Source organism: Meles meles, chromosome X, assembly GCF_922984935.1.
Source record: "Meles meles chromosome X, mMelMel3.1 paternal haplotype, whole genome shotgun sequence".
NCBI classification, from domain to species: Eukaryota; Metazoa; Chordata; class Mammalia; order Carnivora; family Mustelidae; genus Meles; species Meles meles.
The window spans coordinates 82,749,610-82,765,508 of NC_060087.1; the positions used below are offsets into that span (position 1 = coordinate 82,749,610).

Here is a 15,899-nt window from a genome sequence, read left to right on the forward strand (position 1 = left end):
TCCTGTTTTTAACTGTCATTAGTTGAGTACATATTGATCTCGGTCCTCAAAGAGCTTTATCATAATGGAGGAGGCAGTACCTTATTCATTTCTGAATCTCCAACACCAAGTACAGTGCCTGACATTTAATATCCCTGAAATAAGTATTTGTTAAAAACAAATGGAATTGAAATCAGGACTTCATTCCTTTTTTGTTTTGTTTGCTTATTTCTGGAGTATGCAGCACATGTGCCACTGATATTTTAAGTTCATAGTGAAAAATCATTTCAATGTGTCCTAGGCTTGGTCCCCTTCCAAGCCAACCCCCAAGACAATAGTTTTCATTATAACCTTCTGTCTTTGCCATTCTGGATGGAATTCTGTGCACAGAAGTTATATACATATATGGGTATATCTATGTAACAAATCGCAGCACAGGAGCCCCCTGGGCTCCTTCAGGCTCTGGTATGACATATTTGAGCCATATAAATTCAGCTTCTCCTCTGGCATCTGTTAGCTGACTCACTTGCAACTCCACCTTAGCAGTGGTCTCTCAGTCCTCTCAAAGCAGGAAGAGTACTGTGTGCTGAGAGAGCATGGCAAAGAATCCTCCAGAGAACTGTGAGGACTGTCACATTCTAAATGTAAGTTGATTCATATTTTTCCCTTTTGAGCAGAAACATGGTTTCACAGATTTATCATATCGCAATGTGAACATTAGAAAGTGAAATCAAAGGTGACTTTGAATTATGGCTTGCTATTTTAAGAGCTAGTGTATTGTTTTATTCTCTCTGTTCTTTGCTTAGGCAGAAGCTTTTAAATCCAAGAAGATATGTAAATCACTTAAGATTTGTGGATTGGTTTTTGGTATCCTGGCCCTAACTCTAATTGTCCTGTTTTGGGGAGGCAAGCACTTCTGGCCAGAGACACCCAAAAAAGTAAGTAAATGCACATTAATATCTATTGCTTCTGTTTTGAGTTTGATTGAATTTAATTAGTGCTTGACATGTATATTACTCTGAAATGAAAATCATTCAGTCCATTTTGCATATATTTTCTGATGGTATGAAAAATTGAATTAAGATTTTGCTTTCTTTTATTTGCCTAATTATTTTGGTGGGGGAATACTATGTTTTCTGTATTTCAGTTAGTAATGATAGGAGTAGAATTACCCACTTTTTTATAATGCTTGGCTTTAAGAAGTTAAGATTCCTCTTAGAAGCAAAATTTTTACTGTAAGAAAAAATACTTTTCATCTTTTTTTCAATTATCTGGGCAGAAACTGATGGAAAAGTAATTATACCACTGCATAAGAAATCACCAGAAATGGCAGCAAAGGATTTTCAGGGATTATGTTTCTGACTTAATGCATCTGCTCTGAGGACAGGCAGCAAACTCCTTTTCAGAAGAAGCGATTCTCATACCTGACTTCACATGTATTTATGACTTAAAAAAAAAAAAGGAGAGCTTTTCAGCTCCTCACCAGCCACAGCTGTCACTGACCTGCTGAGATAGTAATGACACAAGGTACAAACAAGAGACACCAAGTCATTAATCACAGGTATCTCAGAAATCTTCTGCTATTAAGATCACTTGGTATACCTAGCTGGCCACTGTAGTTGATATTAGTGTACCTTAATATTATTGTTACTCCCAGACTCACATACAGTGAGCAAGTTTAGATATGATGAAAGGAAAATAATAGTTCCTTCATGCTAACAACTTCCATTTAAGGGAGAAGTAATAAATGTAAAGGCTACAAGGTGTGTAGATGGTTTTCTGTCTTTGCCATATTTTTCTCTCTGCATGTGGATTGTTGTTACTTTTTAATTAGTTTGTTATCATGCATTTCTATTTGATAACAGATGTAGGAAGGGAAAGGCATATATCCAGGAGGGAGAATGAGAGACAAGAAGAAAATGGGCTGGTGTGGACTACTGGGAGCCAAAGGAGTGATAGGAGCCAAGAGGAAAGAATAAGGATTGTTGAAAGAGGAGAGGCAGAGGGCAGAAAAGAGAAAATTAACTGGACCGGTGTCCAAAAGAAAACCAAGAAATAAGGCATAGTTACCCTTGGATTCTTCACCTCTATTGCCATACCCACTTTCATTTAGTTCCAGAGGCTATCTTACCAAGTTTAAGTAGGAAGGAGAATGAAAAGCAAAGGAACCCGTCTTGTTTGATTGCCTTTTTATTTATACCTTGCTCCAGAAAGGATTTGAGACATCACCCAATGCCTATAGTTAGTCACTTCTCTCATTCTCTCTCTTTCTCTCCCTCTATCTTCCTCCTCCTCTCTCTCTTTCTCCCCCTCTCATCTCTTGCACTGTGCCCAGCTTCTAAACTACTTTCTGTTCACATATTTTTCTAGAGAAGCCACTTATATGCAAGCTATCAAGGTGGGCAAAGAAATACAGATCAGAAAGGAAACAGCAAATTAATAAAAGTGCCAAAATGCATTCCAATCCAATTCTTCTACCACTTAGTTAATTCCCTCGGTGATGTGCTGTCCCACAAATTGAATATTGGCTCCTTTAGACAATTATAGGTGAGTTAGAGGACAATAAACTCTTTTGTGCTCCATGGCCGTAATGTACTTAACTCAGTGTAGTAGGTATCTAGCCCTTTTGACCACCTATATGAGCCTGACTACACATGGGGCCAGATGGCCTTTCTTGTTTTATTGTAGCTGTTGGTACTGCAAATGCTATTTTGAAAGAGTTTATATGTTTTTCTAAACTTTCTAATGTTATTTGTCTCAGCACAACTATAAATGACTAAGTGGGACCTTGCTTTTATTTTGCAAGTTGCGAAACTCACTAATAGGGTCCATGGTTTCCTCTGCTTCCGTATTATATCATCTTTGCTTCTCACCTCAGTTCTCTTTTTAATGCATTATAAGGAACAATTCTGTGACTCCTCAAACCGAAAGTAAAACCTAGTCAGTGCATGTACAAAAGAGGTGGGGTATGCTATCAAATAAAGTTTATCAAGAATCAAATCTCTCATGAAGTAATACATCTTGGGATGTGCTTTTGACCAAAGGGATTCTCAGAAATGAACAAAATTATTGCAAAGTAATCTGGTAAAAGACAATAGGTGTCTCCTAGGTCAACTTTTTCCACCATAAACAAGCTTATTTTTTCTCCATTCCAACTGGGGTGTTGCAATTTATTGTCTTGGATATTTAAGTCCTGACCTTTGCCACAAGACCAGACTGGGTCCATTGCAAACTAAGGAACCAGCTGGGGATGTAAATGCTTCCCTCAGTCTACCACTACCTTTAATCCCCAAAGAGTCCAAGAGACCATCCATGTTTCCAAGGGCTACAGCTGCCAATATGCCTGACTTGGAGCTGACTGACAAATCCTGGAAGAGAGAAGTAGTCAGATTAGTCTTGGAAGAAGACTTGCAAAGGAAAAGGATCCAGGCATCTTGCACAAATTAAAGACTCTCCCCTTAAGAGTATGGTCTAGCGAGAAACAACAGTTAACCGATTAAAATCCAGACTCTTCTGGACATTCTTTTACAAGTCTATGAGACCTGTGGGGACTGTGAGATCCTTGGTGGACAGAATTGTTGATGCTATTGTGCTTATGGATGGAGTGATTTGTTTGCTCCCCTGGGACTTCCTCCAAGCTCTTAGTATTTGCTCCTCTAGCCACCATCATATCTCCTTTTTACTTTGGTTGTGTGGTTTTTTTTTTTTTTTTTGTCATCTGTTTAAAATAAACAGGATTTACTCAACATCTCACATCTGGTGTTGACATTTCCCTGACAGTAAGTCATTCCTCTCCTGCCATTACCTCCCACCTTGATGTGTACAAAATTCCAGATTCTTGATCCTAAAGTGGGGGTAAGCCATGCTTGATCCCCTCTCCTAACTTCAGGCATGAGCACACATGCACCTGCATACACACACACACACACACACACATGCACACACACACACACACACACACACACACACACACACACACACACACACTCCAGAAACAGAAAGGCATCAAAATGAAGTGAAACAAAAGGGATTAATTCTGGGATAGCTGCTGCACTCCCTTACAGACTAGAGACCCCTAACCCACAACCACATATAGGAGCCACTTGAGCTGAATGAAAGCCAGACCATCAAACTCTATATTCAGCTTTCTCAACCAAGCAGAAGGGACCTATTCAGTCCCAGAGATTTTGAGAATGCATCACAATGAGGCTCCACTTCCAGGCAGTGACTGCTTAGGGATTTTTGAAGTCAATTCCCTAGAGGAACATTCTTCCTTAAACCTCCCTGCCTTACACATTTAACTTGAAACAATTAGAAGCCAACTCCCCAGTTAATTAATCCAACATGGAGAAAACAAGTCATAAAAATCCTGGCATTTAAACCAACAATTTATAGATACATCACAGACCTTATTACCTAGTCCCTCCAATCCTTTGAAGAATGAGGCAGAAGGATGATAAATTAAATAAGTGAAATTCTGCCCTTCCTGCTATACCCAGGAACTGCCTAGTGACTTTATTAGGGCTCTTCAGAAACCATAAGTCGTAAGGCCCACACAGCAATAAACAGATTACTGGGAGGGTCCTCATAACTTCCACATACTATCAGGATGAGAAGAGAACTGATAGGGCTAGTTGGGCATCTGTCTGCCCTCTCCCCCATGACCTCAACTGCAAATAATCATTAAGACAGCCTCACCCAGGATTGCAAGCCCAATTATCACTGGAGGCTGAAAATCCTTTGTTTGGAAAAAACACTTCCCTGCTAAGTCTGGATCCAGCTTTCCTATGCCTGTTTCTCTAATGCTAGCGTTGGCCGAAGACCCACTCTCTTCTTCTACTCCTCTTGTTAGCATACAATTGATACAACTCTCCTTCCTGAGTTCCCTGGGCTTTCCTACACCGCCGCAGTTTGGTGGGTAAAATGTGGATCTGGAGAAGCATTCATACACTCAAGGAAAAAGTTGGAGTTGTAGCTGAAAGAAATCTCTTTAGCAGAGGGACTGAGCTTCACCAGATGGTGCCACATTGGCATTTTAAAAAAGAAGACTTCTCTTCATTTTATTTTCCTCCCAAACTATCACAGGAGCAAAGTCCACCCTCATACAAACAGCAACTCTCACTGGGCCAGCTCTTGCTCTGGGCTATTAAGAGGCAGCGTCAGTTCTGTGTACAAGGACTCTGGCTACTGAGAGCACTTTCTTATTCAGTCCCTTCATTCTCTTAAGGCAGCATTTGCTGAGCAGCCTACGTGGATCCAGCAAGGAAAACCTGCATCCTCAAAGGGAGCTTAGAGACTGAGAGTGGGATTGGGGCTGTACAGGGAAAGAAGCCCAGGTGATCAACAGGGAGTCACAGTCTGATCATCAGCATAACAGGTGTTAGCCCAAATCTGAGCAGAACTAATTCTGTCAACTACTCAACATTGCATCTGCTAAGGCATGGGAGATAAAGACGGGAGCTGAAACTCCAGAGAAACTTGGTTACTTGTGCAAGGTCACACAGCTTTTAAGTGGCAGAGTTGAGGCTTGGACTAGCACGTGGTCTAAGGATTCTTTCTACTAATCTTATGTTGCATTTAAGATTAAGGGGCAGTGGGGACAGTGGGTATGGGAAAACTTCTCAACCAGCTTGAGCCTGTAGATGAAAGAAATGGTTTTTTTCTTGTTGAAAACAGGAATGTCTGTGCTGCTTATGCCAATTTTTTTCAGGGCTGAGAACTGGTGATTGAAGATGCAGAAGTCCAACTTTGCATAAGAAACAATCTGTCTGCTCTGTGTTGGTAAAGAAATACCCAGAGGTCCTTTAATTCCCACAGGCTAGGTTGGTAATAAAATGGTACAATGCATTCCCTTCCCTTCCTTCCAGCTTAACACCTGCTAGCCAGCTATTCTGAGCATGTATTTCACCTTTGGAGAGTGTACCTCCTAAACAGACAGTAAAGGATGAAGGTGGAGAGAAGAGCAGCTAGATTAATCGCAGGCTTCAAAAAGCAAGCCTAAGCCAAATGTCCTCAAATCCCTTGTAGGAAAGGCAAAAAGGTACTTGGCCCCAAAACAGATCCATTACACTGAGGTCTTAGGCAACATTATTTTTTATAAAAAGCTTTCTTTTCTAATCTCAGAGATTGCCACAAATTGCAATTGTGCAATTTGTGCAATTGGCAATTGAGGCAAGAAACAGGGCAAATTGTTGAAGGGGGTTGTTAGGGCTCATTTGCTACCTGAGTGGAGGCTTTAACTGGATTGAGGAAAGAAGTCCTGGGCAGGGAAGAGAAATGAGTTTGGTTTTGCCCCATGTTTTCTCACTGTGGTCTTCTTACATCTCTCAGTGCCTGAATGTAATCACATAGCTATTTCATTTCACTTCTGAGTCATATTCCAGTCCATGGTCTTCCCTGTCCCGCTCCAGTTTTCTGGTCCTTATAGTTAAGGCCAGCCCTACATATGGGTAGAATAGGAACCTATTTGAATGGTGCTGGAAGGATGCTCTTGTCTCCAAAATATCTTATTCCTGGTGTCATTCTGCTTAAAATCCTTCATTAGTAATTCATTCCTTTGAGTTAAAGATTGCACTCATTTTTTTTAAGACACAAATACCCATCACTATCATCTTAGTGTGAAATCATTTGTCAAATTGATTTCTTCTTTGACATAAAGGGCCTGGCACACCATGAGATTCCTAGATGTCTAGACAGAAGACAAAGGGATAGAGGGAGATGGGAAGAAGGGGAAGGACTAGGAAGGTACAAAATGAACAGGATATGAAAAGAACTAGGTTTCCTAGAAACACCAGTGATTAACTGTCCCTATTTGCCAATTTGACAGATACTCCTCAATACACTCTGTCCTTGCTCTGTCCTTCTGGAAGTAAAGCTGAGTTGGGGGGCACTGTGAGATGAGCTACTAAGAGCCCAGTCATACCTCTCTCAGGCCAGTCATACTGTCTCTGCTTTAGTTAGTGCCTGGAAAGGACAAAACTATTTATTCCTTCATCTCCAGAAAGACCCTCAGCCCCTGAGCCAGTGAGCTTAGTAGAGAGAAAAGTATTTCTGAAGCCAAAGTTATGAGATCAGTCTCCATATGGGCCAATGGAGCTTGCATAGCCATTACCCAGGCAATGTGCTCCACAGGGACCTGGGCGAGACAGTATGTCTGGATTTGCTCAAACCCATCCCCAAATGGTCCAAAGTGGGCCACCGGCATCATCTTCCTAGACAAGGACAGTCTGTTCCAAAAGGACACCTTTGATAGTAGAATTCCATCTGAGTGAATATGTAGCTTTCCACCACTTACCCCTCCTCCAGGATTCACACATAAATGAAGTCATTCTGATCTCACTCCATTAAGCAACCTATCATTGCTTTTTAAAAAATCCAATAAGCTGGTTAGTGAATACAATCAGAATGGACCCCTTCTCACCCACCAAAGCAAAAAACAAACCAAAACTAAACAAAGGGGGCGCCTGGGTGGCTCAGTCATTAATAATCTGCCTTCGGTTCAGGTCATGATCCCAGAGTCCTGGGATCGAGCCCCGCATCGGGCTCCCTGCTCACTGGGGACTCTGCTTCTCCCTCTCTCTCTGCCTGCCTCTCTGACTACTTGTGATCTGTCTGTAAAATAAATAAATAAAATCTTTAAAAAAATTAAACAAAAAAAAAACAAAAAAACCTCTTTGAAGGAATGTTGAAAGTAATCAAGATCTGCTGAGCTTGGCTGTTTCCAACAGCTTTCATCTAGCAAGGTGTCCAAGTGAAGTGTATTGCCAACAGTGCAGGAAAACTCATTCCACAGAAGTACACTGAAATTCTAAATGTCACTAGTATGGTTCCATAGTCTTCTACCAATGATTGAAAATACAGCCTCTATTTTTTCTTTTGCCCAGGTAGGCAGCATTCCAACATCCCCTAGTCTCTAGCCTCATTTTTCCATGCAATAATCCATCAGTAGTGCTACTGATGAAACAAACATCCCACCCCACCCCCAACAAATGACTAGTAGTGTCGACATTTGTCTCAACAATGGATAATATATCTGAAGAAATTCTCTTCTGTTGGGAGATCTGACAAGCCCGGATCTGAAGTTGTTGCCTCTGTCCTCTACTTAGGTCAGGTGGACTGAGAGTGCAATTTGTTGCCACAGGTAGAAGTTTCTCAAACTGACTGCAGAGCTGAAATTGAGGACATATTTATAACTAGAAGCAAATAACAAGCCTAAAGGAATTTTTTTGCTACCTGTCACAAACCAGGCCAGACTTCCTAAGTTAACTCTGCAGTTGCTGTAAGGTTGTAAATACCATTTTCCTTCCCCTTTTAAAGTACAGTCTCTTAAAAGAACTCGCCAGTGTTCAAAATGTCGCTTTATGAAGATGAGAATTTGTCATTGGTGGGAAAAACTCATGTTGAAAACCTAATAACTGAGTACACTCAATACTTAAGCACTGACCCTGTCCAAGGCATTACAGAGCTATAGAGAGGTAAATGACGTTGTCTCTTCCTATTCAGCAGCTACATAGACTTTTCACACTTGAAATAACATTGTTTCTACAAACCCTTCCAATGTGTTTCTCCACTTGAGTTGTGGAAAATTTAACCAGGTTAAACTAACATTCAGTCACAGACACTGGCAAACATTAAAAAGCAACCCAAGCCAGTACAAGTTCTAAAAGGTTGTCACTGGGAACCACGTCATTAGAAAGCAACTTTGTCTCTATAGATTATTTGTTTTAGGAGGATTTCAGTTCACCAAATTTTTTTTCCTAAGGAAAAATGAATATGATAGTAGAAGGCATCCTAACAACAAGGATAAGACAGATTTCATCATGGCTCCATTAGGTCTGGCTTGGTTTGTGACAGGTAGTGAATTACTTTAGGTTTGTTGTTTGTTTCTAGCTACAAATGTGTCATTAGTTATAGGTAATGGGCTTACTCCTAAACTGGGACACTTGATGGGACTGGTCCTCTTGGTCCTAAGGAAAAAAATGTCACTTTTAGAGGGCCAGAAAGAGTCTGGGGTTCTGCTGCAACCACTCAATAATGACCTGATAAGAAGACTTTCCAAAGTACTATTCTTGGAAGATACCATATTACTTAGTGCAAGGCACTTGACACAGTTGTTGAATTCTATATACAACAGAATTTGAAGCCAACCGAATTAGGTTTGGAAAACAGAACTCGGGAATAAACTGAGAAGGTTTGATTAGCCCATAAAAGAGAAGGTCAGAGGAAGGCAATAAATGTTTCCTGGAGTTGAAAGGGGAAAAAGAAACAATTGAGGTAAGGGTAAGTCTTTTACCTCATATTGGCCAAGGTAAATGGTCTTCAGATTCTATAAAAGACAGACCCAAGACTACTGAGGTAATATTAAAGCCCTGGAGAGATAAAGAGATAAAGAGCAATACCTAAGCATTCTAAATGTGTTCAAATCTCTTTCTCTGCCCCAGTGAATTTCAGGGGGAGAGATGGGGTGAGCACTTGGAAAGGAAGTGGTAACTTAAAGAAGAAGCATCAGTTTTATGTGATCCCTCTGCTTAACATAAGGAGAAAATACTTTACAGGCTGGTTTGCAAAAATATCATTTGCTATTTAGTCAAGGCTGCCAAGAAAACTGTTGGAATTTTAGTGATTAGTTCAGCAAGTTGGGTTGAATACAAAATACTGGCTCTGAAGGGATCCCCATATCAGCTCTAGTGCCAAAAAGCACCTCACTTTAATCCTGAGTCTCAGAGAAATCCCAGTGGTAAGCTGTTGAGATGGCACCTCAGCACAAAGACTCCAGAAAGAGAAGGTGCCCCAGATATTACCCAATTAAAGCATCCTTTAAAGGGACACACTGAGTATCTTAGAGCTTGTTCTCCTCTGTTATTCCAGATATATGACATGGAGCACACTTTCTACAGCAATGGAGAGAAGAAAAAGATTTACATGGAAATTGATCCTGTGACCAGAACTGAAATATTCAGAAGTGGAAATGGCACTGATGAAACATTGGAAATACATGATTTTAAAAATGTAAGTTGGATATTTCACTTCCCAAGGGCTCCCACTTAAAATATTAGAATATTTTAGTCAAGTTAAAATTAGCCTTTAGCCTCCACTTAATTTATAAGACAAAGCTTTCCTTTGAATTCAGATTTTGCCATCCTGGGGCCTTAATAGATCAGGGAACTCATTAACGTTGGCTATTTCAGGAAGTTTTTTTTTTTTTTTGTCTGTTTATAGGGTTACACTGGCATCTACTTTGTAGGTCTTCAAAAATGCTTCATCAAAACTCAGATTAAAGTGATTCCTGAATTTTCTGAACCAGAGGAGGAAATAGATGAGGTATGTAAGAATATTAATAGTGGTAGGCAAAGCCATCATTTATTGGGTGTTAGCTATGTGCCAGATATTGTACTAAATGCTTTATTCTCATTTGAGTCTCACGATGACCCTATAAGTAGATGTTATCATTATCCTCATTTTCCCACGAGGAAACTGGGTTCAGAACCAAAAAGTGACTTGCCCAAGGTCACACAGTGAGGAGCATATTGGGATCTTGAACTCAGGCCTTTCAAAAAACTAAAGTTCGTGCTGTTAGGTGCAACACTATACTTTTATACCTAGGTAGCCATTAACATTATGAGCGTTTGCTTCCAAACCAATGTTCTAGTTAAAAGAGCTAAGTTGGAGGAACAAAAACAATCCTGCTTAAAGATAAAGTCTTAAAAAACAAAAGTCCCAAAGCCATCTGAGATCCTTGCCACTTTTATCATACTGTGGCATTCACTTATTTTAAAAATTTCAGTTCATTCACTTTACCATTGTATGCTGGGCTGCCAATGAAATAATGTGCGATTAACCTTACTTGGGAAAGCAAAAGCAAAGAAGATGAGAACTACAGTCTAATACAAATTCTCTGAAAACATACTGCCAGGCCAGGGTAAGGTAAGCTAAGATACTGGCACAATCACTAAATGGCCCTCAAAAACCTAGTGGGAGATGGAGGATTATGGCCTATAATACAGCCATCCTTAAAGCCCTTCAAGCTCTAGTATTTCCCTGATATTCTGTCTATAACTACAGTGTGTTGCTGTCAGTGAAGCAGTAAGGGGAACCTTAGCTAAGGCCATCTTGTTGCAGCACATTCCCACTGTAGCCAGGATGAAACAAATATTTGTTTAGTTTGTTTGGTTTGGTTTTGCTGTTTAACTGGCAAATCTAAAATGAAATTACAGCAGGGGCACAGTGGCCTCTCTGTACACTGTAAAGACCTCTTTCTTCTCTCTCTCCCCCTTTCTTTGTCACTATTTTCCTACATAGTTCTGTCCATTTTAATTATCAGCTGCCCATTTATCTTTTGCTTTTGCTTTTCTTACTTTGGGGGCAGGGGTGAGGTGGGATAGGGAGCATTTTATCCTCTCCTTTACCCAAGTCTTGGAGCTATCATTGGTTCCCCCAGACATACCACTGGTCTCCTTATGGCCAGAAAAATTACAAACCCTTGTTCCTAGAAGTTCCAAGAAAAAAAAGAAACTTTCCCAAAGATGATACTGTGCTCTCAAGGCCTATGGTAGTGAAAAATTTTGAAGATTTTTTTTAAAATAAGCATAAATTCCATTGGGGAGGGAATATGCTATGGTGAGTGCTGTGAATGTGTAAGACTGATGAATCACAGGCCTGTACCCCTGAAGCAAATAATACATTATACATTAATAAAAATAAATAAATACATACATACATAAATACAATAAAAATAAGCATAAATTCAATGCATCTGAGGAACAGAACAACTTCCAGGATATTAAGAATTACTGCAGGAGGCAAGGGTAAGATGAAAGGAGAATTGATAAGATGAAAAGGTACTAAATGCTGCTTTTTACAGAAAATAATGTAAACATTTGAGTAGGGCCAGCCAGCAATGAAGCCCTGAACTAAAGCAACAAGGTAAATTTTTCTGAAAAATATAAAGGCAAAGGCCCATAATGTCTCATTTTGACCCTAATATATTCCTCAATTAATTTTGCCACATCTTTTAAATAATGTATTTATCTCGTGATAGTGAGATTACTTTATCTTCAGGAAAACCCATATATATATTCAGGCTACAGACATTTTTATGAAATAAGTTTGCAGTTCTGGGTGACAAAACCCCTTTTATTGCATACTTTTCACCACTGTATCTATGGTTTGCGCATGCTAAACATGCAGAGCAGTGATATAAATAGCCCTGGTTTTGCTAACAAAGCTAGTCAGTACACCAACCTCATTTTTTCTACAGTCCCTTTCAATGCATCCCAAGGTCTTTACAGACTCAAGGGCAAGAGAGCTAAGACTTGAGAGCTTTAAATGACTAGGGGAAAAATTATACAAAGCCTTATTTCAAAGAACAAATAAAAACACTGAAAACACTAAAAACACTAAAGCTAGAAAGAAACCAAAAAGTAAAAGCCTTATTAAGAGTAGGAGGAAATGTCAAGGCCCAAAAGACACGTGAATAAGAAGTAGGTATACAAGATAACTACTGCCAGTATGAGAAACCAAAGAGAAGGTCATATTCTTGAATATAAGAAAAAAACACTGTGAGACAAACTGTAAACATCTAGAGTGAAAGGAGTAAAACAGTGTTAAGGCCAGTGAAGTCATAAGCTGGAGATTTGACTTTAAGACAAAAAAAACATATTTTGTACTACAGCTAGCCACCATTAACAGGCAAATCTTGTAAAACCCAAATATTAGATTTGGTTGCTATTTAATTGATCTCATCAGCTTGGATTATAAGCTATTTTTCAACTTGAGATCAAATCCTGTTTGCAATCTTAGTTGCAAGCCTAAAACATGGCAGGCACTCACAACATCCATTTAAAGGAGCAAAAACAAATGTACATCATTCAGGGTTCCAGAAGCCCAATTAAAACATACGTGGTCCAGTGGGAGGCTCAGAAAATGATGAATAGCCTTCCTAGCTGGGTGAAATGGTAGCAGAAAAAACTCCTGTTACAGTAAGCAGCCTTACCGTTAGACCCCAGAGAGGGATCAGCTCTTAACTCTCCCAAGGGCGCCTACTGTATGCACAAAACAGAGCTACTTCACTGGCAGCCCTGGGATTGGAACTGTTACTCAGACTCAAAAGAGAGTGTTTTCCAGTATCCCATAATGTCTCACTCATTTTATTAATTTCTCTGCCTATCTCTACCTTGAACTTACTTCTCTCAGAATGAAGAAATTACCACAACTTTTTTTGAACAGTCTGTGATTTGGGTCCCAGCAGAAAAACCTATTGAAAACCGAGACTTTCTGAAAAATTCCAAAATTCTGGAAATTTGTGATAATGTGACCATGTATTGGATTAATCCCACTCTAATAGCAGGTATGCCTTCTCCTCCTCCACTTTTTAAAGTCAGTAAGAGGTTAATATTCCCATCATTTAGAGACTACGTTTCTAAGAAAAGGATGATCAGCTTATATCTTGTTAGATGAAACTATATATGCTGACTGCCAAAAGAGGAAGGAATTTTTCACAGCTAAGTTATATATCAGATAAATTAATGCTGACAAGCTTTTAAATATCCCAGCAAAAGTAATACCACCCTAATGTAACTAATGATGGCAAAAAACTAACCTTCCTTTGCACATCTATATTCATCGCCATCAGGATACCAAGCTATTCCTCAAACCACTATGTACTCAACCCAAGAAGAGAGGAGAGAAGAGCCAAAACAATGCCCTGTTGTCTCAAGAATGATTCTGTGTGTCAAATGGTGGCATTCCCCCCAAGAAGATAAGACGGTCACTATAATACAGATCTCTTTGTGGCTGCCATAGGAATCACTATAAAAGTAATTGAGGGTTGCAGCTCTAGAGTATAAGAGTCCAGCTCTCAACTTCCAGTCAGCTCATGAAGAAGAAAAAGGTCTCTGGACATCTTATTTTGCCCAGCTAACAGAGAGTCTGGCCTCGTTCATTCTAGAAGGTCTAGATTACTGTATTACTCAAGATAGGCCACTCTAACCAATGTAGGCAACTACTGGTACTCTTTGGCAGCTTAAGAAAATTGAATTTAAAAAAACATTGAATACAATGTGATATTCTGGACTAGATGCTAGAACATCTGCTTCAGTGTTCTTTTTCTAAAAGACATTAGTGGAAATAACAAAATCTGAATAAAGTCTATAGTTTACTTAATAGTATTGTACCAATGTTAATTTCTTAGTTTTCATAATTGTACCATGGTTATGTGAGATGTCAACATTAGGGAAAACTACATAAAAGATATATAGGAACTTCGTACTACCTTTGCAACTCTTCTGTAAAATGTAAGATTATTTCTAAATAGGAGGGTGTTTTTTTTTTTTAATTTAAGACAAGAAAGAGAGGGGAAAGGGGAGGAAGACAGAGGACACCAAATCAAATCCAGCAACCAAAAAATATTTACTGAGCACCTATCATAGGTAAAATCATTGTGGGAGAGACACATAAGTCCCCTGTCCTCATTTTTTTAAAGATTTTATTTATTTATTTATTTGAGAGAGAGAGAGAGTATGTGAGCAGGGGGAAGGGGCAGAGGGAGAGAGAGAGAATCCCAAGCAGACACCACACCCAGCATGGAGTCCCACATGGGGCTTGATCCCAAGATCCTGAGATCATGATCCCAAGCAAAACCAAGAGTCTGACGCCCAATTGACTGAGTCACCCAGGTGCCCCCCACCCCATTGTCCTCATTTTTAAAATTAGGATGCTAGTAAGGCAAAGCAGTAAGTGCTTGATGCCAAATGAGCAAAGAATAAGTCTGTGTATCATGGAATAGTCAGATTTGTTTTGGGAAATCTCTTTAAAATTGTAGCTGTAGGAGTTTGGAAACATGGTTCATGCTTGCCTAAATAATGGCAGTGAGAAGACAAAATGAAACTCTCTATTCTCAGCACCATAACCCCAAGCACTTCTTTCAGGAACCATTTTCAAAGCAGGTGAATCACAACTTTGTGCTTCTTACCTTAGTTTCAGAGTTACAAGACTTTGAGGAGGATGGTGAAGATCTTCACTTTCCTACCAGTGAAAAAAAAGGGATTGAACAAAACGAGCAGTGGGTGGTCCCTCAAGTGAAAGTGGAAAAGACCCGCCATGCCAGACAAGCAAGCGAGGAAGAACTTCCAATAAATGACTACGTGAGTTATATTCGTGTTACTCTTGTTAGACGGATAGCAAGGAGCCCCCCAAAAACTCACTACTCCTTAGATCAAGGTCCTCAAAAGGAGAATGATCATTGTTTTAACAAAAAAAAATATTTAAGAAACTTGGAATCCCTAAGAGACTCATTCATAATCAATCTTGATTAATCTTTATCAGACTAAGGAATTTAACTTCTCACCAGTCCCCAACTCAGGTAGTCTTGTAGTCCTTCCCTGCTTGGTGGTCCTCTTCTTGGTGAACCTCCCCCTCCAACCCCAGTTTATTCTTTTTTCAGACTGAAAATGGAATAGAATTTGACCCCATGCTGGATGAGAGAGGTTATTGTTGTATTTACTGCCGTCGAGGCAACCGCTACTGCCGCCGCGTCTGTGAACCCTTACTAGGTTACTACCCATATCCATACTGCTACCAAGGAGGGCGGGTTATCTGTCGTGTCATCATGCCTTGCAACTGGTGGGTGGCCCGCATGCTGGGGAGGGTCTAATAGCAAGTTTGAGCTCAAGTGCTTAAACTTCTGGCAGCCAACATATAATAAATGCATGCTATTCAATGAATTTCTGCCTATGAGGCACTTGGCTCCTAGTAGCCAACACTCCAGAATTACTTATAGGTAATTCCTCTCTTCATGTTCTAATAAACTTCTACATCATCATCAATAGCCTGATTGCTGCTGAACACACTGGGTAAGTGTTTGCTAAGAATGTTTTCTGCAACTGAAATGTAACAGATCTGTCTAATATGGATGACAATGATGG

General features: G+C 39.8%; 1 protein-coding gene across 1 annotated transcript; it reads left to right on the top strand.

The window, feature by feature from the left end:
• The first annotated feature begins 531 nt into the window (after positions 1 to 531).
• On the top strand, positions 532 to 15,632 carry TNMD (tenomodulin). The gene is made up of 7 exons (XM_045996055.1): positions 532 to 623; positions 786 to 917; positions 9,847 to 9,987; positions 10,198 to 10,299; positions 13,171 to 13,324; positions 14,953 to 15,119; positions 15,419 to 15,632. Exons 1-7 carry the CDS (start codon positions 576 to 578, stop codon positions 15,626 to 15,628), a joined length of 954 nt encoding a protein of 317 aa, XP_045852011.1. The 5' UTR covers positions 532 to 575; the 3' UTR covers positions 15,629 to 15,632.
• Positions 15,633 to 15,899: the final 267 nt, after the last annotated feature.

Coding starts and splice junctions, on each gene's coding strand:
- TNMD (XM_045996055.1), top strand. CDS start 576: ATGGCAAAGAATCCTCCAGAGAACTGTGAGGACTGTCACATTCTAAAT. Junction 624..785: donor AGGACTGTCACATTCTAAAT/GTAAGTTGATTC, acceptor TTCTTTGCTTAG/GCAGAAGCTTTTAAATCCAA. Junction 918..9,846: donor GGCCAGAGACACCCAAAAAA/GTAAGTAAATGC, acceptor CTGTTATTCCAG/ATATATGACATGGAGCACAC.